Source organism: Salvelinus namaycush, unplaced genomic scaffold (assembly GCF_016432855.1).
Source record: "Salvelinus namaycush isolate Seneca unplaced genomic scaffold, SaNama_1.0 Scaffold1810, whole genome shotgun sequence".
Classification (NCBI taxonomy): Eukaryota; Metazoa; Chordata; class Actinopteri; order Salmoniformes; family Salmonidae; genus Salvelinus; species Salvelinus namaycush.
In genome coordinates, this window is record NW_024058576.1 from 2,555 (window position 1) to 26,084 (window position 23,530).

General features: G+C 44.4%; 2 protein-coding genes across 2 annotated transcripts; one reads left to right on the forward strand and one right to left on the reverse strand.

The window, feature by feature from the left end:
* The first annotated feature begins 402 nt into the window (after positions 1–402).
* On the forward strand, positions 403–7,674 carry LOC120037677 (fibrinogen-like protein 1). Its single transcript, XM_038983678.1, has 4 exons — positions 403–533; positions 1,892–1,980; positions 4,281–4,477; positions 7,420–7,674. The coding sequence occupies exons 1-4, from the start codon at positions 476–478 to the stop codon at positions 7,580–7,582; spliced, it is 507 nt and encodes a 168-aa protein (XP_038839606.1). The 5' UTR covers positions 403–475; the 3' UTR covers positions 7,583–7,674.
* Positions 7,675–9,179: 1,505 nt separating this feature from the next.
* Positions 9,180–20,697, reverse strand: LOC120037674 (microtubule-associated tumor suppressor 1 homolog A-like). The gene is made up of 9 exons (XM_038983675.1): positions 20,692–20,697; positions 20,415–20,481; positions 14,907–15,121; positions 13,118–13,223; positions 12,735–12,808; positions 12,409–12,504; positions 11,822–11,938; positions 10,544–10,641; positions 9,180–10,216 (listed from the first exon to the last, which is right to left on the reverse strand). The coding sequence occupies exons 1-9, from the start codon at positions 20,695–20,697 to the stop codon at positions 10,000–10,002; spliced, it is 996 nt and encodes a 331-aa protein (XP_038839603.1). The 3' UTR covers positions 9,180–9,999.
* Between the last annotated feature and the right edge of the window lie 2,833 nt (positions 20,698–23,530).

Consider the following 23,530-nt stretch of genomic DNA (forward strand, 5'->3'; position numbering starts at 1 on the left):
AGGACCTGGTGAGGGTGATCAACGACCAGCACCACTACATCCAGGGGCTTCACCTCAGCCAGGCCCAGAAGCTGCCTCAGATCCCCCAGACACACCTCCAGACTGGGGGCCAGTACGAAGGTCAGGCAGGGGGTAGAACCCCATAGCTCCTGTTGTTAATGTGGAATTCTATGGGTAGAACATAGAATTAATGGAATGTCTTTTTTCTTTTTACTGAACTGAATTTAGTTTTTTTTGTGTGATTCATGTTTGATTAGCTATTCAATTTTGTTTTAAAACAGACATAAATAGTCAAAGATAATGCGCTGTATAAGGAATGGATTGGGTGCCATTTGGTGTGCATGCACTTTAACCATGTCCTCTGTGTGTTTAGACTGTGCTGAGATATATAAGGATGGGAACTCAGTTAGTGGCCTGTATATGATCAGACCGGACCAAGCTCCCTCCTCTTTCATGGTGTTCTGTGACATGAGTGATGGAGGAGGCTGGACTGTCTTCCAGAGGAGAAAGGACGGAACGGAGTCCTTCGACAGGTAGGTGGAAAGAAAACACCACTATCGACTGACAGGTTGATCAAATTAATTCATTTTAAGTTTTGATGTATTTTACGTTAGATATCCTAACTAACACCTTTCGGTTTGCAACAAATTGTCATGGTATGCTTTCTCAAAGCTCCAGCACAGATCAAGTATTGGGAGCAGAAAATATTTCTGGTATCAGATTGTTCTCACATAGAAACTTCATTGGGAGGAATGATGTTTAACATGCTTTTTACATTTGTATCACAAAACATGTTTTTGAAAATCGTGATAAAAGGGCCTAAAGTGACTTCATGTAAGACCTACATGTCTCCTGTAAGACCTTATGACCTGTGAACCCGTACCAGATACAGACAACATCATGGTGTCATCATACTCTTTATAATGTGATCTAACTGATGGAATATGTTCAGACTCTGACATTCACATTCATTTATTCAACACTATAAATATGAATATCTCAAAACTACATTTTTTATTTAAAAAAAAAAAGACATTGTTTGGAACAATATACTCTACAAGTACATCATATTTCCAGAGTGGGCACTTTGGTACTTTTAATGATATAACTCAAACATCTTTCCTCCCAATCACATTTTTGTGAGAATTGCCAAAACTATCTGAGATACCAAAATATTTTCCACTCGCCCTTCGTTGGTTTCAGGTTTAGCGTCACTTGCATGTGGGTGTGTCTCCCTCCCTCTACAGAGCGTGGGTGGAGTATAAGCATGGTTTTGGAGACAGCGAGTCAGACGGAGAGTTCTGGCTAGGGAACGACCCCCTACACTACCTCACCTCTCAAGGTGAAGAGGAAAACCTACAACTAGGGCCAAGAGCTTTTCCCCACCACTTGATCTGACCAGGAAAAACTGCCGGCCCCTAGGAACAGGCTGTAATAGTAATATGACCCAGAGTTGTTCCTGGCCTTAGTCAGGTTATAACTAGGACACAGAGTTTTCCTTGTCAGGTAACAACTCTTGGCTAGAAAAAACATCTAAAAGGCATGTGGCCAAATTCACATGGAATGTACCTAATAATGACAATGAATTGCTTTTATATTACATAGAGCTTTTAACTACAGTAGATCTCAGAGCCCTATTTCCAACTTGAGATAAGTTGACTTAAAATGGACTCAAGTCCAAAAATGTTGACATAAGTCAATCTTTTTATTGGATTAAGTCCTTGTTAAGTTTACTTATCTCAAGTCTGATCATGGCCCCGAGTGCTTTACATTGTACGAGGCCACAGCAACTCAACTCAACTCATCCACCACCACTACTGTCTCACCCACCTGGGTGACAATTGGTGGCCATGTTGGCTCTTTATGACCTGTATTTGACTCTGTTTTCTAGGCGACTACAACCTAAAGATCAACATGGAGGACTTTGACGGAAACCAGCGCTTCGCCAAGTACAAAAACATGAAAGTGGATGATGAAAAGGTACACGTGAACACAACACCACGGTCTTTACTGCAGACATTCCTCACATGGAACAGACACGGTTTTCCCATAACATTGGGTGTCACTATTTTGTCTACTCTTGTTCAAACTGTACCAAAGGCAGTTCAGATCTTGATAGAACGTTAAGAACAAGGACGTGTGTAGTATTTCGCCTTCTTTTTTAACGCAACACACCCCCCTTTCCCTTTCTTTGTTGACATAAGTCCCTGTTCGCAAAAAACCGAACCAATCTACCGTTCATACTGTATAAACTGGGGATTACCAGGACTAGTATACAGAGCATGCGCTGATCAGCTGACATTTTCAACCTCTCCCTAACCATGTCTGTAATACCTTTAACATGTCAAGTTGACCACCATAGTTCCTGTGCCCAAGGATGCCAAGGTAACCTGTCTAAATGTCTACCGCCCTGTAGCACTCACAACTGTAGCTATGAAATGTTTTGAAGGGCTGGTCATGGCTAACACCATTATCCCAGACACCCTGGACCCACTCCAATTTGCATAACACCCCAACAGATCCACAGATGACACAATCTCTATTGCATTCCACACTGCCCTCTCCCACCTGGATAAGAGGAACTCCTATGTGAGAATGTTGTTTATTGACTACAGCTCAGCGTTCAACACTATAGTGCCCTCCAAGGTCATTACTAATCTCAGGACCCTGGGACTGAACACCTCCCTCTGCAACTGGATCCTGGACTTCCTGATGGGCCGCCCTCAGGTGGTGAGGGTTGTCAACATCACATCCACCACACTGATCCTCAACAAAGGGAGCCCCTCAGGGTGCGCGGTAGCGCACAACTCCAATACCGTCATTAAGTTTGCTGACGGCATGACGGTGGTAGGCCCGATCACCAACGACGATGAGACAGCCTATAGCAGGGCTCTCCAACCCTGTCCCTGGAGAGCTACCTTCCTGTAGGTTTTCATTCCAACCCCAGTTGTAACTCACCTGATTCAGTTCATCAACCAGCTGATTATTAGAATCAGGTGTGCTAGATTATGGTTGGAGTGAACCTACAGGATGGTAGCTCTCCAGGGACAAGGTTTGAGAGCTCTGGCCTATAGGGAGGTCAGTGACATGGCAGTGTGGTGCCAGGAGCTGATCGTGGTCTCCAGGAAATGGTTGGCCGACAACAATGCCTCTTCCACATCAGGAGGCTGAAAAGATTTGTCATGGGCCCTCAGATCCTCAAAAAGTTCTACAGCTGTACCATTGAGAGCATCTTAACTGGCTGCATCACTGTTTGGTATGGCAACTGCTTTGCATTCGACCACAGTACATAACTGGGCCGAGCTCCCTGCCGTCCAAGACCTCTATACCAGGCGGTGTCAGAGGAAGGCCCTAAAAATGATAAAACACTTCAGCCACCCAAGTCATAGACTGTTCTCTCTGCTGCCACATGGCAAGCACTACCGATGCACCAAGTCTGGAACCAACAGGACCCTGAACAGCTTCTACCTCCAAGCCATAAGACTACTAAATAGTTAACCAGACTATCTACATTGACCCCCCTTTGCACTAACTCTTTTGACTCATCACATACACTGCTGCTACTGTTTATTATCTATCCTGTTACCTAGTCACTTTACCCCTACCCGTATGTACATATCTACCTCAATTACCACAAACACCTGCACATCGACTCGGCTATGTACACGGGGTACCAGTACCATGGTATCGCTACTCATTGTGCATTTATTATTACGTGTTATTACATTTCTATTATTTTATTTCTCTCTGCATTGTTGGGAAGGACCCGTGAGTAAGTATTTCACTGTTAGTCTACACCTGTTGTTTACGAAGCATGGGACAAATACAATGTGATTTGAATGTCCTTGAGCAAAGGTCCTGGGGAAAACCAGCAATCCTCTTCATTCACCTACTCATATTAGCCCATCGTGGAACAAGATCAATATTTGTAGACAGCAGTATTCAGAAAGATACACCTCAGCAGTGCTCTGTTTAGGAGAACATTGACTGTGTTACAGTATAAGCATGTTACATACCTTGGTCTATCACTCCTGGTCCTCAGCCTATTACCTAAAGTTGTGGTACCTTTTACACTAGGCGTGGGGGAATTCTAGCCCAGGACTTCTGCAGTGTGTGCACACCAATGTAGGCATTTGTTTGAGGTCTAAATTGAAGACCACAATTAGTTGAAATTTGAGATCAGGTGTTAGGTTAAAGGGGATAGTTAAGTGATTTTACATAGTTAAATATTCAAAATCACTGAATTATTACTCCCTAAAATACTCCTCTTCCCCCTCCAGAACCAGTATAAGCTTCATCTGGGTGAGTACACTGGCAATGCGGGGGACGCCCTCCCCGAAGCCCACCCCTCTCCCAGTGGGCAGTGGAACAGTCTAGGGGCCGGTCAACAGGGAGTCAAGTTCAGTACCTACGACCATCCCAACAAGGACGATGAGAAGTGTATCCGCCATGACATGTCAGGGTGGTGGTTCAGCAAGTATGACCTTCTGCATTACTGTGGAGATTTAGTTACCTCTGAACAACAGAGTATTGGCCTCCTGTATTACTGTGGAGATTCAGTAACCTCTGAACCACAGAGTATTGGCCTTCTGCATTACTGTGGAGATTCAGTAACCTCTCAACAACAGAGTATTGGCCTTCTGCATTACTGTGGAGATTCAGTAACCTCTGAACAACAGAGTATTGGCCTTCTGCATTACTGTGGAGATTTAGTTACCTCTGAACAACAGAGTATTGGCCTTCTGCATTACTGTGGAGATTCAGTAACCTCTGAACAACAGAGTATTGGCCTCCTGTATTACTGTGGAGATTCAGTAACCTCTGAACCACAGAGTATTGGCCTTCTGCATTACTGTGGAGATTCAGTAACCTCTCAACAACAGAGTATTGGCCTTCTGCATTACTGTGGAGATTCAGTAACCTCTCAACAACAGAGTATTGGCCTTCTGCATTACTGTGGAGATTCAGTAACCTCTCAACAACAGAGTATTGGCCTTCTGCATTACTGTGGAGATTCAGTAACCTCTCAACAACAGAGTATTGGCCTTCTGCATTACTGTGGAGATTCAGTAACCTCTGAACAACAGAGTATTGGCCTCCTGTATTACTGTGGAGATTCAGTAACCTCTGAACCACAGAGGATTGGCCTTCTGCATTACTATGGAGATTCAGTAACCTCTGAACCACAGAGTATTGGCCTTCTGTATTACTGTGGAGATTCAGTAACCTCTCAACAGAGTTTTGGCAAAAACATTTATTTTCCACATACACTCCCGACTCCCCTACATATTTATTTGGACAGAGAAGCTAAAACTTTTAATTTGGCTCTATACTCCAGCATTTTGAGAGAAAATGTTTTGTATGATACAGTATAAAGTAACACTTTTTTTTACCATTTAGAAATGAATGCACCCCCATTTGAAGGTGTCATAGGTACTTGGACAAATTCACTTATAGTGTATACAATTTAGTCAAGTTTAGTATTTGGTCCCATATTCCTATCCCGTAATGACTACATCAAGCTTGTGACTACACATTTGCAGTTTGATTTGGTTATGTTTTTTCGTGTTATGTTTACATATAATCATGAATGAGTCGTGAATAATGACAAGTGAGAAAGTTACAGATGCACAAAGATCATGCCCCCAAAATATGCTAACCTCTCACCATTACCAATAACAGAGGATACAACAAAACATGCTAACCTCTCACCATTACCAATAACAGAGGATACAACAAAACATGCTAACCTCTCACCATTACCAATAACAGAGGATACAACAAAACATGCTAACCTCTCTCATCATTACCAATAACAGAGGATACAACAAAACATGCTAACCTCTCTCACCATTACCAATAACAGAGGATACAACAAAACATGCTAACCTCTCTCACCATTACCAATAACAGAGGATACAACAAAACATGCTAACCTCTCTCACCATTACCAATAACAGAGGATACAACAAAACATGCTAACCTCTCTCACCATTACCAATAACAGAGGATACAACAAAACATGCTAACCTCACTCACCATTACCAATAACAGAGGATACAACAAAACATGCTAACCTCTCTCACCATTACCAATAACAGAGGGTACAACAAAACATGCTAACCTCTCTCACCATTACCAATAACAGAGGATACAACAAAACATGCTAACCTCTCTCACCATTACCAATAACAGAGGATACAACAAAACATGCTAACCTCTCTCACCATTACCAATAACAGAGGATACAACAAAACATGCTAACCTCTCTCACCATTACCAATAACAGAGGATACAACAAAACATGCTAACCTCTCACCATTACCCAATAACAGAGGATACAACAAAACATGCTAACCTCTCACCATTACCAATAACAGAGGATACAACAAAACATGCTAACCTCTCACCATTACCAATAACAGAGGATACAACAAAACATGCTAACCTCTCACCATTACCAATAACAGAGGATACAACAAAACATGCTAACCTCTCACCATTACCAATAACAGAGGATACAACAAAACATGCTAACCTCTCACCATTACCAATAACAGAGGATACAACAAAACATGCTAACCTCTCACCATTACCAATAACAGAGGATACAACAAAACATGCTAACCTCTCACCATTACCAATAACAGAGGATACAACAAAACATGCTAACCTCTCACCATTACCAATAACAGAGGATACAACAAAACATGCTAACCTCTCACCATGACCAATAACAGAGGATACAATAAAACATGCTAACCTCTCACCATTACCAATAACAGGATACAACAAAACATGCTAACCTCTCACCATGACCAATAACAGAGGCTACAACAAAACATGCTAACCTCTCACCATTACCAATAACAGGATACAACAAAACATGCTAACCTCTCACCATGACCAATAACAGAGGCTACAACAAAACATGCTAACCTCTCACCATTACCAATAACAGAGGATACAACAAAACATGCTAACCTCTCACCATTACCAATAACAGAGGACGGTAGCATTTTTTGAGGGGTATGATATTTATGCCTCTAACTTTCTCACTCATATTTATTCATGATTCTTTCGTGATTATCCATAATCTTGGTAGCATCCACATTAATGTAGAAGTGTTCAGAAACATATTCTATTCTTATTTACACAAAGTGACTCCAAAATGACACGATACATTATTTGCCCTTTTCTATTGGGCACAACATAATCTGAAACACAACCAAAACAAATCAATCAATGGTTGCGTGCCATCGACAGTGTTATTGACTGATAGATTGCTATAACATATGATATGGTTAGCTGGTAAAATACTTATCCAGGAGTTGTAAGATCTGGCAACGTCCAAGCAATGGAACGCGACCTATTACTATGAATCTCAGATGTTGGTGTCATTCTGCGTCTCTCCACCAGGTGTGAGTCTGGCAACTTGAACGGTCACTACTACAACGGGTCGTACCAAGCGGTGATGGATGACGGGGTGGTCTGGTACACCTGGCACGGCTGGTGGTATTCAATCAAATCCGTAGTCATGATGATCCGGGCCTCCGACGTCCATCCGGCTGGATCCAACTGACCAGAACGCCAGACGACATCGATCCTGTTAGAGTTTTGCCTCAATTAGGATAGGCTAAAGGTGGCGTTACGTCATAGAGAACATCCAATCATAACAATTTTGTTGCTAATTGAGGTAAAACAGTAATTCTGCTCATAGATTATTAAAGGATTACATTTATTTTCATCGTCAATTGCACACCAAAAATGTATTTCAGCTTTTAACCCAACCCCTTTGAATCAGAGAGGTGTGGGGGGCTGCCACATTGGGTTCCAGGGGAGCTGTTGTTGTGGGGGGGGGGGGTCCACTGCCTTGCTCAAGGGCAGAACAGATGTTTTATCTTGTTGGCTCAGGGATTCCAACTGGCAACCTTTTGGTTATTAGCCCAACGTTTTAACTTGCTAGGCCACCTGCTGCTAGCCCATATGCATAGTGTAACGACCCTGGGTTTATAAGCGCGGAAATCGACTCTGCCGTTTGAGCATGCTTTTGCGGCACAGTCGATAGCGCGCCGGACCTCGGGCTAGGAGGTCGAGGGTTCGAGACCTGCTCCCTGCTGTTTCATTACAATATAAACTACACATCCAGCCCAAAGCAGGAGGTTTAAAACATACTTTCTTAGTCGCCAATGTAGCATGTCTAACTGTTAAAAATAACAACGTGAATGTGACTGTTGGGCGATTTTTACATGTTTTTCTTTTATAAATAATGGTACAATTGTGTACTTTCCACTCAAATATTTTCTGATTGTGACAATTTGAATAAAATGTTATGATACTATGATCAACATTTACTTTAACAGAAATATTGCCTATATTTCCCCCCCAGAGTTCTCTTGCACCCAGAATGGGCACGTTCCAGGTCGTTCTCGCTGGGCACATTCCAATCTCAAAAGAGACTGCTCTATCATATAAATGGGCTTCCTCAGACAAACAGTTCTCCAGACATTGTGAGATCTAATCTACTGCACTAAAGACAACCTGGAACACGCCCATTTATTTTGTGTTTTAAGCCAACCCTTAAAACATTCACTAGTTTCTACCTGTTAATACTGCAGGCAGAAATAAGACACTAGAAATGACTGAATAGTGTGTGCAAACAAACCAGTATTACATTACCGAGAGACAGACAGAGCACCAAAACCTCACCAGTGAAGAGATCTGAGAGAGTGTATTATTTCCATGTTAAAGTAGAGGAGATTTGAGGCCACTGAGGTAGGTGTTAAATGGGTGATCTGTGCCCTCCAGGGTGGATTCCTTTCTCTAGGTACTACTGCACAACAACAAGATTGAGCGTGTGCACACACACACACTGCTTCGACATAGCGGTCAATCATTTTGACAGGTAAAAGACTTGTGTGTAACCAATCTATTCCAATGTATCACGTTATCCAAATACCTTATTAACCATATCCACTATTTAATTATGTATTTATAGAGGGATAATAAAGATAACTTTGACCTTGATTTGTTTATTTACCTTTTAAAATTAAACAAAATGATGGTCAGTTTGAGGCATTCTTGGAAAAGTGGAGAGGTTTGAGATAACATTGGCTCAACACAAAGTTCTGGAGTTTTGGATCGGGAACATTCTGAGCGATAAAGCACAGATGGGTAAATACATTCCACAGTTTTATTAAGGTAGAGAGATGAAGGGTTGGGATTAAAGTTCACTTTAACTCTGAATATCCGCGCCCAGATATGGACTGTTTATACAAGGGGTCAAAAGCAAGTGCTCGTTGGATAAAGCTCTGCTCTTCAATAAGTCACCCTAAAAGTCCTCAAAAACGCTCTATACCAAAGATGGCGGAAAAATGAAGATGCCCCACTCAGGCCGTTTACCAGATATTTTTTTTCATTGACTGTATATGAACCAGAAAAAAGGGAATGCGATGTCTCACTTCCACTTCCGTCTCTGGCCTATACCATTTTCAAAACTACATCCAAGGTTTTTAGCACAAACTTTATTAGGGGAGCGGGGAACACGATGCACAAATAAAAGGAGAATCAAAACGAGCTGAGAAGCTATGTACAAACCCTGAGGTTTAAGTTGCCTGTTCTTTCTCTCTGCTGAGGGGAAAAAAGTGAGAGAAATCAGGCAGAAAAAAAGGCAGAATTGTCCTACGCTTTAAGTAAGTGCATCTGTGCAACATTGTCTTCTCTTTCTGGGAGCAAAGAAAACATCTGTACAAGTCATTGTGGGCAGAAGCCAAAACTGCAGCGTCATCATATGAAGTAGTCCATCCGTATTTGGAATAGCTTTGTCTCCTTGAGAGGCTGGGGTTGGTGATCTGGGGGGTAGGAGGTAAGGGACTGTAGAGGGGGGGTTGTCTTTAGGGTGTGTTGGAGGGGATATCCACACAAACACACACATACACTTTCTCTCCCCCCACACACACACTCTCTCTTTCTCTCTCTCCCCTTGGTGTCCAGTTTGGGTTATCTGGTGGGCGAGAGTGGGGCTGCGGCGGTGGGGAAGGAGGCCGAGTTGCCGGGCGAGTGGAAGGGCGAGGAGGGCGAGAGGCGGCGGGGGCTGGCCAGGTCTCCATTGTGCAGCTTCCACAGCAGCTCCTCATTCTCCATGGAGAGACGCTTGTTGACCTTGGACTCCTTCTGCAGGGTCTGCTGCAGCATGGCCTGCTCACTGGACAACTGCCTACAGGAGACACAGAGAGAGGTCAGAGAGGGGAAGACACACAGAGAGGAGAGAGAGGTCAGAGAGGGGAAGAAACACACAGAAGAGAGAGAGAGGTCAGAGAGGGGAAGAAACACACAGAAGAGAGAGAGGTCAGAGAGGGGAAGACACACAAAGTGAAGGTGGTTCACTGAACAGCCTCTATTTCACCAACACAGAGAAACAGACACAGAGGAACACACACATTCTTAGAACAACATTATGTATGATAGAAACCCTGCTGGAAGGACAGATGGTGAAGATGAGGATTCTGGAGAGAGATGAGTCACTCCTCTCTGCAGTACGTACTTGGAGAGTGCGGTGTGTTTGTCCATGCGGGCCCTGTAGTCTTCGTTCTCCTGCTGGACTTTGTTCAGACGCTCCTCCAGCTTCACGTTGCTCTCCATCTGGCGCCAGACAGACAACACAAATGTAAAAGTTCAAATGAGATATTTCTCTCCGCTCCTGTACTTGAATCATGCCATGATACTATGTACTTGTTTGCATGTATAGATTTTCTCTGCAGCATCGCATTAATGGAAACCAAGACTGTTCTCAGGGCAGGCCTATGTTTGAGTTGCGTCAGGGACAATTTTAGCATTTTAGCTAACCCCTTTCCTAACCTTAACCTAATTCTCCTAACCTACCACGTTAATTCTCCTAACCTGCCACGCTAATTCTCCTAACCTGCCACGCTAATTCTCCTAACCTGCCACGCTAATTCTCCTAACCTGCCACGCTAATTCTCCTAATCTGCCACGCTAATTCTCCTAACCTGCCACGCTAATTCTCCTAACCTGCCACGCTAATTCTCCTAACCTGCCACGCTAATTCTCCTAACCTGCCACGCTAATTCTCCTAACCTGCCACGTTAATTCTCCTAACCTGCCATGTTAATTCTCCTAACCTGCCACGTTAATTCTCAGGAGAATTGTCTTGGTTTCCTCTAACGCGATACAGCGATTTGCTCACTAGATCATGTGACATATGCAATGACTCTGTAATAGAAGCCTGGTGTCTGTGCACTTAACACTGATGATGGCTTGATGCAGAAACGTTTGTGTTTTGTTTTCAGCTTCTATTTATGCACAATAAACTTCTGGGCACCATAATGTCCCAATAGCTGTGGATGATCTCCTCTTTTTAGACAGTGTGCAGGTCTCCACCGCTCCTAGACGGTTTAGGCCCAGGATTCTGATCAGCACTTTGAGACAAAGGTTTTTGTTTTACTAGGTTGCGTGCTCTGAAGCCTCCGGTGAGGCAGACACAATCTTTCCAATCATGACTCAATATTCGTGGTGTATTTATGCAGTTTTGTTTTGCAGCGAAATTACTCTTTATGTGGTGACTCCCAAGACTGAAGACAATCTATCATGAGCTTGAACGGCAAAAACAAACCGTTACCAAAACACTCCGCCTTCACAGGAATGTGTGTGTGTGTGTGCACATCTTATAAGGGATGACATAAGATGGCGCACCCTTTCAGTGATGTACAGAGAGAGCTAGCAACAGCGAACATACACAGCTCAGGGCATGTGCGTGTGTGTAGGCGCGTTGTCATCGACGTGTGTGTGCGTGCGTCCTCACCAGCTTGTCCATCTGCATGAGCTTCTTGTCTTGTTGGTGAAGCTGCTTGGTCTTGATCTCCAGAACCACCTTAAGACTGTCCAGCTCCTGTCCCAGATACAACACATGGGAGTCCTTCTATAGGGAGAGAGGGAGATAGGGGGGGAGAGAGAGAGAGAGAGAGAGATTTTCATTCACAAACCAGTCCTATTCCTAACCTCTTCTATCCCCTACAAACTGTTGTTCCAGACAAACAACAGTCATTCAATAACCCACTTTAAGATGGATGATTGCAGTACCAGTTGTGGGTTTGATTCCCAAATGAAACTAAATATGCATGAGTCACTGTGGATAAATCCCAGAGCTGACCAGAGCTGCATGTCCATTAGCAACCAGCAGGGGGCAGTATTCCACCAGTATAAAGACCATAAAGGCCCAAAAACAACAAAAAAGAAGCAGTAAACTGGGACATCTGTCTCACAGCAGTAGTATTGTTGACTGAGGTACACAGTGTACCAGAACAATAGCATTCTTCAGCACCTTCCTGTGTCCATGGGGCTCTGGGCATAATTAGGCCACTACATAGGGTGCCATCATATTCCTTTCACCTGGTTCTTCTCTGCCAGAATCCTCCTCCTCTCCTCCTCCGCTCGCAGCTTCTCGCTCAGCGCCTCGTTCTCCAACGTGAGGTCCTGGATTTTCTCCTGTTGTGGGTGTGAGAGAGAGAGAGAAAGTGGTTGAGAGAGAGAGAAAGTGGTTTGAGAGAGAGAGAAAGTGGTTGAGAGAGAGAGAGACTGTTAAGTCAACGCTACAACAGTGTTACTCCCTGATACTGAGTGTATATAAGACAAACAGAAGATAGTAGTAGTATCTTTATTGGGTAAACGTGTTGGTAAGGCTGTGATCAGGGAGGCAGAGGGAACATGGATCTCACAGTGAGAGTGGCCTCCGTTTCCTTTCGTGTTTTGTCCAGGTTCTCCAAGTCCTGTTCCAGGGTTTTCCTGAGCTCTGCAAAACAACACACTGAGTCAATGGAGGAAAAGCAGTCACTTAATCACACATTAAAACACTTTGGATTAGTCATTTCTCATGTGAAAACCAACCAAGTGTGTGGATGCCTGAGATGGATGGATTGATGGGTGGATTGATGGGTGGATAGATGGAGGGATTGATGAGTGGGTGGGTGGGTGGATGGATTGATGGTGGGTGGATTGATGGGTGGATGGGTGGGTGGGTTGAAACATGCATTTTAGGACAGAAGAACAGCGGGATGAATTTCAATGAGTTCTGTGAAGGTGTGTGGTTGTGTGTCCTCACCTTGGACGGCGGTGTCGTAGGTCAGTCTGAGCGTGTCCATCTGCTGAGCGTGGCTGGCCTCAGAGTTTCTCCTCAGAGTCTCCTGTCTGCTCCTCATCTCCTCCAGCTGACAGAGAGAAGAAGAAAACGGATTTGATTGATCATTCTAATTCCCATGGGCTCCTCTCACCAGTCAGTAATACAAGTACGCCATCAGTTACGGGGTGAATCTCAATAGTCTAAGGTTTCCTCTGTATATTTCCAATTCATACTACTAAGATTCCCTCCATTATTATGACACATTTCAAATCAAAAGGTTATTGGTTGCGTACACAGTCTATCAGATGTTATAGCGGGTGCAGGGAAATGCTTGTGTCACCAGCTCCTAACAGGGCAGTTCAAATGAGAAATAATACAATGAACTATGTGGAGAATCCAGTATTTAAATACACAGTGTGAAAGCAGCATAAAAGAAACGGGAAGTGTTTTATGTCTCTATATACACATGGGACAGCAGCATTGGCTGTGTGTGTATGTGCAGTAGTCTGCACGTGTATGAGGTGTGTGTTTTGTATGGGAGTACTTGTGCAAAAAAGTATCTGATTTGGAAAAAGCTCATGTGGATGATTTATCGCTGATTGAATTACCAGTTAGGTGTAGGACATAGAGGACTCAGGAAGTAATACTACGTGCCAATTCATATTCATCCACGCCGTCCCGTTCTACCGCTGATGACATCAGGGAGTAATAACCATGGCAACGGTCGTAAATCTCGGGAAGCGTTTACGAGTTGGGCGCTGTGTGTGGTGCGGGTAACAGCCAATGGAGTATTTCAGAAGTGCACTAATGCTGTGTTCACATGCTAGTCGGAACTAGGAAACTCCGACTTGCTAACAGGTTGTAGTTAAACACGTTACACCCGTTAGCAAGTTGAACATTTCAGAGTTCCAACTGGCACGTGAACGCGGCATGAACCACAGGATGTGAGTCATAACGATGACATCACACCAACCCTATCCCCTCGGCCCCCAGCAGCCTTAGAGGCGGCGTATCAATCGCTAATAGCTAAAACCTCAATACTGTGTTTATAGTGCGCTGATGTTGATCAACGCTGGCTCTATGCCTTTGTTCATGTTCTGCTTGGACTGCCTGTGTTACACACGTGTGACTTACTGGGTTCAAAACCCGGACTTCTCCCCGCTGTAAGACTTGTGTTAGCCCTCTGAGCTAAAGCCTAGGCATTAACTCAGAGAGCCAACGCGAGTCTTTATGTCTTAAGGCAAGGTTACTCATCATCATCATCTATGTCAAGGCCATCAGACTGTTAAATAGCCATCACTAGACGGCTACCACCCGGCTACTCAACCCTGTACCTTAGAGGCTGCTGCCCTATACACATAGACATGGGAATCACTGGCCACTTTAGTAATGGAACACTAGTCACTTTAATAATGTTTACATACTGCTTTACTCATGTCATATGTATATACTGTATTCTATTCTACTGTATTTTAGTCAATGCCGCTCTGACATTTATATATTTCTTAATTCCATTATTTTACTTTTAGATGTGTGTATTGTTCTGAATTGCTAGATACTACTGCACTGTTGGAGCTAGGAACACAAGCATTTCGCTACACTTGCAATAACATCTGCTAAAAATGTGTATGTGACCAATACAATTTGATTTGATCAGTGAGCAAGACTTGCGTTTCCCCCCCCCCCCCCGAGGTAAAACCCCCTGACTTCAGCTCGGCGGGCTAACACACTTGTTCAGGTACACAAGCCCAGTCACCACCTCGCCACTGACCTGTTGCTCCATGAGGGCGCGGCATTTGTCCGCCTCCTCCTGATAGGCCTGGTGCACCTTGTCCCACTCTGCCTGGTAGAAGGCCTTGAGCCTCTCCTCCAGGCCGCTCAGCTCAGCCTGGTGATCCCTCTGGACTCTCCGCACTGCCTCCTCCAGAGACACCCGCACCTCCTCCTTCTCCTTCTGCAGCCGCTCACAGCACTGGGACGAGGAGACTGGAGAGGGAGGGGGGGGAGGAGAGGAAGAGGGGAGAAGGAAAGGGAGAGATGGAGAAAGAGACTCTGTCATCGTCACTTTGTATTTTAGAATTCACTTTCAAAACACAATTACCCAGAATGAGGCTCTATGATAAATAATGACTTCACTGTAATAAGAGGGGGACCGTGTTGGAATAACATCTCCTAACGGCCAATTGGTGTTTTTGTAACAGCGTTGCATAAACACCAATTGGATGTGAACATCTGACGACGCACTGGAAAAATGCATGACTGTTCCAACATTGCGCAATCCAACCCTAACCTCTATCTTGACCAGAATCATATGCACCCTTTCACACAACACTTTACATGTCCGCTGAAAACTAAGGCTAAGATTCCAGGACCCATTCAACCAGGCCCTGAACTAAAAAGCCCCTTCAACAGCAGATCTCCATTGAACGTAATTGTTTTGCCCAACCAAGAGTAGAATTAGTGTGGGTCTAGTAGGCTATAACCGACTTAATCGACATCTAATGATAGGACTATATTTTAATACATATGTAATAATAGACCCATATATGTAATGATAATAGCAGATTCCCACAGCGCAGCACAGAGCAGCCTGGACAGTTGACATTTCCTCATATCCTCCCCTGTGGGATTAACTCTGAGGCCTGTTGCCACGGCGATGTTGTCATAAAGGCCGGCAGCTGTAAGCCCGTTAACAGACAGGTCCTGTCTTTATTATGGGGTAACTAACAGAAAGGGAATGTGTGTGTGTGTGTGTGTGTGTGTGTGTGTGTGTGTGTGTGTGTGTGTGTGTGTGTGTGTATGTATGTATGTATTGGGGGCAGGTGTGACTGGCATGTGGCCCCCGTATTATGACATCAGCGATGCCCCCCCCCCCCCCCCCACAAGTTGTTTCATAACACGACATCATGGGTCAAGAAGGAACAAGGACGGGAGCTGGAAAGAATGTGTATCTAAGGGCAGATCTAGGATCAGGATTTACTCAAGCCTGTTACTGTAGCCATTATCAGCTCAAGATAAAATTGATCTAGGGTCAGATTTAAAGGGATAGTTCGGGATTTTGGCAATGAATCCCCTTTATCTACTTCCCCAGATGAACATGAACTTGTGGATACCATTTCTATGTATCTGTGTCCAGTATGAAGGAAGTTGGAGGTCGTATCGCAAGCCAGTGCTAACCAGCAGAGACATACAAAATGGTATCCATTAGTTCATCAGACTTCGGGGAAGTAGATAACGGGCTTCAATGCCAAACCTGAAATATCCCTTTAACTCAATCCGCAAATTTTAACTGTGACCATTATCCACTCATTATAAAGAGCCTAGAACTGTTAATTGTAAAACTGTCGGAAAGACAAATAAAATCCCTGGAAGTCAGACTGACAATGTTCTTTCACTAGCTTGAAGAGAAACGTATTGACATAGGTTCTGCTGGTCAAACATACAGTAGACATAGCAAAGAGACTTGTTAGCACTTCTCAAAGTCTGACGTTAACAGGCAGAGTTTTGAAGGAGGTGGTGAGAGTGAGATTCATACATTCCACAGTCATGTGTAAAAACAGGGGTCAAGGTTCAACAAGCACACCAAAGCCCCCACTCATCAAACAGATGGTAGTCGATGCATTTTCTGCTGAGGTTCGGTGGGAAAAAAAAGTGCATCTATGCACGTGTTTGCATTTAGGGGGAGAGGGCTTGGTACGGCAGTTAAAGGGTGTGTCCGGGCTTGCACGAGTGTGTGTGTTGAGACCGAATGGTTTTCACTAGAACTGTGTAGTAAAAGTATGTTTGTATAAAACGTGTGTGAGAGAGAGAAGTGTGTGAAGGAATAAAACGACAGAATTGTAGTTGGAGTGTTGTGTGTGTGTGTGTGTGTGTGTGTGTGTGTGTGTGTGTGTGTGTGTGTGTATCATGCATGCGAGTGTGTGTGCCTGTCTGTTTAAAGAGAAGGGGGCTTTCTAGCTCTCTATATCCCTGACAGCAGACGGCCGTTGGTATTGTTCATCAGAACCACTACCGTTGGTATTGTTCATCAGAAACCACTACCGTTGGTATTGTTCATCAGAACCACTACCGTTGGTATTGTTCATCAGAACCACTACCGTTGGTATTGTTCATCAGAACCACTACCGTTGGTATTGTTCATCAGAACCACTACCGTTGGTATTGTTCATCAGAACCACTACCGTTGGTATTGTTCATCAGAACCACTACCGTTGGTACTGTTCATCAGAACCACTACCGTTGGTATTGTTCATCAGAACCACTACCGTTGGTATTGTTTATCAGAACCACTACCGTTGGTACTGTTCATCAGAACCACTACCGTTGGTATTGTTCATCAGAACCACTACCGTTGGTATTGTTCATCAGAACCACTACCGTTGGTATTGTTCATCAGAACCACTACCGTTGGTATTGTTCATCAGAACCACTACCGTTGGTACTGTTCATCAGAACCACTACCGTTGGTATTGTTCATCAGAACCACTACCGTTGGTATTGTTCATCAGAACCACTACCGTTGGTACTGTTCATCAGAACCACTACCGTTGGTATTGTTCATCAGAACCACTACCGTTGGTACTGTTCATCAGAACCACTACCGTTGGTATTGTTCATCAGAACCACTACCGTTGGTATTGTTCATCAGAACCACTACCGTTGGTATTGTTCATCAGAACCACTACCGTTGGTATTGTTCATCAGAACCACTACCGTTGGTATTGTTCATCAGAACCACTACCGTTGGTATTGTTCATCAGAACCACTACCGTTGGTATTGTTCATCAGAACCACTACCGTTGGTATTGTTCATCAGAACCACTACCGTTGGTATTGTTCATCAGAACCACTACCGTTGGTATTGTTCATCAGAACCACTACCGTTGGTATTGTTCATCAGAACCACTACCGTTGGTATTGTTCATCAGAACCACTACCGTTGGTACTGTTCATCAGAACCACTACCGTTGGTACTGTTCATCAGAACCACTACCGTTGGTATTGTTCATCAGAACCACTACCGTTGGTATTGTTCATCAGAACCACTACCGTTGGTACTGTTCATCAGAACCACTACCGTTGGTATTGTTCATCAGAACCACTACCGTTGGTATTGTTCATCAGAACCACTACCGTTGGTACTGTTCATCAGAACCACTACCGTTGGTATTGTTCATCAGAACCACTACCGTTGGTACTGTTCATCAGAACCACTACCGTTGGTATTGTTCATCAGAACCACTACCGTTGGTATTGTTCATCAGAACCACTACCGTTGGTATTGTTCATCAGAACCACTACCGTTGGTATTGTTCATCAGAACCACTACCGTTGGTATTGTTCATCAGAACCACTACCGTTGGTATTGTTCATCAGAACCACTACCGTTGGTATTGTTCATCAGAACCACTACCGTTGGTATTGTTCATCAGAACCACTACCGTTGGTACTGTTCATCAGAACCACTACCGTTGGTACTGTTCATCAGAACCACTACCGTTGGTATTGTTCATCAGAACCACTACCGTTGGTACTGTTCATCAGAACCACTACCGTTGGTATTGTTCATCAGAACCACTACCGTTGGTATTGTTCATCAGAACCACTACCGTTGGTATTGTTCATCAGAACCACATTGTACAGGCGTTCCAACCAGATGCCTCTAAGGCATCTTGCACAGTTGGCGAGGTTTGACGAGGTCTGGCAGGACGTCAGACGGTCATGGGGCACGTGGGTAAAGTGAAACGGCGTACGTTTCCTCTCCATTTCGTAACACATTACAACATCTGGGGTCTGGGCCAAGTCAAAGGAACAGAACTGAACAAGCCCACTCCTCTGGAACGCCACTCTGACATCATTGGTGGAACAGAACGGAATGCCTTGTAATGTATGAAACGCATCCAGAACATTGAGTGTTTCAACATGTTCACAAACGCTTTCCCGCCTTGTTTGAAATGATCACCACTAAGAAAAATGGATAGCTGTGAGCATGGATTCTATCACATATTATTGACCTATCCAGTCGTGTCAGATCAGGGATCATCTTGAAGGGAGGAAGGATGCACGTTTTTACAATTGGAAGTATTTGAACATTCTAAAAACATCCAAATTCTGGGGAAACATGGATCGAAATGTTGTCAAAATGTCAGATTGTACTACAACAGGGTTCCCCAACTGGCGCGCAGATGATTTTATTTGGTCCCCCATGTAACAAATTAAAGAGTGACTAAAAACACCAGCAAATCAGCTCCAAGTGATTTTTATTTTGTTCATAAGTCTACCCCACGCATAATATATGTATGTGATTGTATCCAAATGTAAGCAAGGTTTGAAATGATTGTGTTTTAGTCAAATATTATATCTGTTTGGGCTTCATGCCGTCAATTTGCAGTCTACAAAGTATTTGTAATTGTGTTCTGGCCCCCTGACCATCTCCTCAAGAAAGAAATCATCCCGCGGTGTAACCTAGTTGCTGATCCCTGCTCTACAACCACCAGACGTTTCTCCAGAATTAGTCTGAACACTTCCTCCTAAAGAGAACAACCCCCTTCCCTGACAAGCAGTTCCACAGCACTCAAACCCATTATGTTAAGACTATTGTCCTGTCACGACAGTGATGTAGCATGTCTCCATACGGGTAAACAAAGATGATGCTGCAGAGAGACTACCACTAACTACTGGTGGTGAATGCTTGGCGGGAAGACGTTAAGTCATGCTTGGAGGAAGACCGTGGACAAAGGAGACTGTCTGCCTGTATCTGTAATTATTAAGGCTTTATGACCGCTGCACGGGCTACCAATAACATCAGTTCAATGCATTTCACACGTACTTGCACGCAAACAGATGTACACACAGGCACACAACAGTTTTGCAAAACATGCCGAGGCTTGCATTCACGCTTCCCAAATACAGCATGCCTAGGGGGGTGGGGGCTAATAACAATGTCTACACAGAGGCAGAGAAGCACACAGTGCTTTGGATGGCAGTTGACGACCTGATAAGGCCTTAATGATAAGCCAACAGGTTAGGGGAATGAGAGTGAAACAGAGGGAAGGTTCATTCACATTGAGTGTTGTGAAGAAAAAAAAAAAAATTGTTGGCTTCACTCATAACGAGACACAATTGGCAGATTAAATGTTTTCGTTGATCATTTTCTTATTTACAGATTTACAGATCCACTTGAGCAACAGACGCGTTGATAAACGTGCGTATGTAAGAGGTAGAGGGGTGGACGAGCAGCGGGGTGAAGTGAAGACATGCTTGAGGTGGTTTTTCTTACTGAGTTCATCGCGCAGGTTAGAGAGCTCCAGGGACAGTCCTTTCTTCAGCTTCAATGTCTCTTCACGCTGTCAGAGAGAGAGAGAGAGAGAGAGAGAGAGAGAGAGAGAGAGAAGAGAGAGAGAGAGAGAGAGAGAGAGAGAGAGAGAGAGAGAGAGAGAGAGAGAGATACGATTAGTTATTAAGTCAATGGAAAAACTATTCCTAAACTATGTGAGACTTTCGTTTCAAGTGGAACCAGACAATCGTTTTACGTCAGACATTATGACTCGACTGACAGTCATCTTTCCACAACATCATTCCTTGGCACCAATAGCTTCTTAGACTTGGAACAATTAAAGGCTTCAGTATGGTGACCTAATAACAGTACAACACATTCCTATAGGCGTGTCGAGGAATGCTGTAACTTCTAACAACAACCTACAATAACCTACATTAGCCTGCTGGGTAGGCTACAGAGACTGAGTCAGTACAGTTCTGAGAGCAGCATTTTCCTAGCCTGGTCCCAGATCTGTTAGTGCCGTCTTGCCATCTTCTATGGTGCCGTAGGAGTTGGCGAGACAGCACAAACGGATTTGGGAACCAGGCTAGCGTTTTCAGCAGCCGTCTCAACAGACACTGTTTTCCTTCTGACACTGTATCCATATCACTCCGTTATCATACTGTGGAGAGACGACTTTCAGGGTGACTTAGAAGTGACATAGGGCATCTTAGAAACAGGGAACACGTGCTATGAAAACTCATCTGACACAGGCCTACGCATTAATAAGTAGATAGTTTGAGTCTAAAACACACAACACGCTTCCTCTCAGACGTCACGTACACAAATTCTCTCATGAACCTGTTCATTCTTACGGACTCACACTCTCCTACATATCAACATGGTCTCAACATCCTGAAAAGATGGAAGGCTACACCCTGTACTAATCCAACCCAGAGCTCACACACACACACACACGATTATCTGAATGGTCAAAGAGACGGTGCTGTAATAAATGTCCACACTCTTTAAAACAGAGACACAACGATCACTTCATAACCGTCTCTATTGACACATGGCATGATGACCTACTTTATAGTCAGGAATCCAATCTGTCAGCTGTAAGTGAACCGATAGAGAGATAGAGATAGAGTGATAGATAGGAGAGAGAGAGAGAGATAGATAGGAGAGAGAGATAGAGAGAGAGAGAGAGAGAGGAGAGAGAGAGAGAGATAGGAGAGATGATAGAGAGGATAGCAGAGGCCAAACAGCCCGCCAACAGATGCGCAAAACAAAAAAACAACGAAAAAAATAAAGCAAACGGAGCGAGAAAGAGAGAGAGAAAACAAACACACCTTGCCTTTCTTTGTGGTATGTGGAGGAGACTTCAGGCAGGCGTTGCTGCTAGAGGAGCCATGTTATTCCCCTGGGCTGCCGAAGGGCCAAGTGCTATAGCTAGGAGCTCCACTACAATGTGCCTGGTCGGAACCTCCTCCTCTCCTCCCCCCTCTCCAACACCAACCACCCTCCACCACTCCACTCTCTCGCTCGCGTCAGGGAGCTGGTCTGTCTACATCAAATAAACTCCCTCTCCAAGGAGTACTCAGCACATCAAGCCCTGCCTAGCAGTACCTCCCCACCTCCAACCCAGCCGCCCTTGGCCAAGCTCCAGCACACTGTGTATTTCCCCTAGAGACAGGGCCTGGAGCAGGGGGTCTGGGGGAGGTGGAGGGCTAGATGAGAGTGAGGTCAGGCTGGGCTAAGGCCCTCTGCTCTGGGCCTCGGGTGCTGCGTGGTCAAGCTCTCTGGTTCTCTGGTTCCTTTAAAAGAGCCAGTGGTTGTACAGTACATGTGTCTGTGGGGCTAATCCATTCATAAACATTAGCAGCACTAACACACTCACTAGGTTCTACTTTTCAAAGGACATGACCTATAGGGAATCAAAGCGAGCTTGGCCATTGCCTATTAGCTAGCCTGCTGCATAGTTACAGTGGAGATGCTCAAACTGGTGTGGTATAGCGGTCACAGGTCACCTAATAATCCCCAGTTTACAATTGGCTCATTCATCCCCCTTCCTCTCCCCTGTAACTATTCCCAGGTCGTTGCTGTAAATGAGAACGTGTTCTCAGTCAACTTACCTGGTAAAATAACAGATAAATTAAAAAAGATAGCGGAGTCCTATTAGGCCTAATAAACTGTTTTTTTATGCCATCTTTGACTCGTGTCCTTCACGTCAAAGCTGGCTAATCCATTCCATTTCTGGCTTGGTTTGCCGCGTAGAATCTTCTACGTGGCGCTTTCAAGTGCTCTCTGCGGGCCAAGATATCACTGGCATTCTCCCTTAGATAAGACTCACACAAATAGAGAGTCTGGCACTGTAGAGTCAATAGAAAGCTTATAATGCTATCAGTGAAGAGATATTTCACTGCCAAGACTCTCTAAATAGCCTCCTAGCTAGCCAGACGCTACCCAGGAATGTTCCCTACCAGGGAAATGTACTCGGACGGAGGGATGAGACAGGAGGGCTATTCTCCACTCGTTTACAGCCGAGCAGGAGAAAGAAGAGGATTCATCCCTCCTCCACACTATTACACTACAAGTCAACACTGTATGTACACCAGGAGATATCCACGTAGTCTAATCTAAAATAACTGATGGCACCGGATCATGGGTGTGTTAATTAGGCACCAAATGGGAGAAAACATACTGAAACAGGTAGGGACTATAACAACGCTTTAGGTTTTTCCCCCAAACGTTTCACTACTGTGTGCCCTCATGAATGCGACCTGGGTTAATCTAGGGGGACATTTTAAATATAATTGTACTAATCACTCATTAGTATTACTACTTTGTTAGAGAGTTTTAAGTTTGCTCTCGTGTTTAGTTGGCTTGACAACCTCTACTACATTCAGAGAGCTCATTGCTGTTCCTCAGATAGGAACCTCTCTTCTCCCTCTATCAGGAGGATTACGGTAGGGCCCGAGGCTAGGGGGCGGGGTTATTGATGCTCACAGGTGATGTGGTGGAACCCAACAGCCCACCCCTTTACCCTTGTCCCTGCCTTCTCTCCCCGCCTGCAGGGAGGCTTGAAACTGCAGCTGGTGCATTAGTCCCCCAGTCCCTCCTCCATTTCTCTC

Coding starts and splice junctions, on each gene's coding strand:
- LOC120037674 (XM_038983675.1), bottom strand. Junction 13,224..14,906: donor GCGCCCTCATGGAGCAACAG/GTCAGTGGCGAG, acceptor TCTCTCTGTCAG/CTGGAGGAGATGAGGAGCAG. Junction 10,642..11,821: donor TCATGCAGATGGACAAGCTG/GTGAGGACGCAC, acceptor GTCTGGCGCCAG/ATGGAGAGCAACGTGAAGCT.
- LOC120037677 (XM_038983678.1), top strand. CDS start 476: ATGGAGGAGGCTGGACTGTCTTCCAGAGGAGAAAGGACGGAACGGAGT. Junction 534..1,891: donor GGAACGGAGTCCTTCGACAG/GTAGGTGGAAAG, acceptor TCTGTTTTCTAG/GCGACTACAACCTAAAGATC. Junction 4,478..7,419: donor TCAGGGTGGTGGTTCAGCAA/GTATGACCTTCT, acceptor TCTCTCCACCAG/GTGTGAGTCTGGCAACTTGA.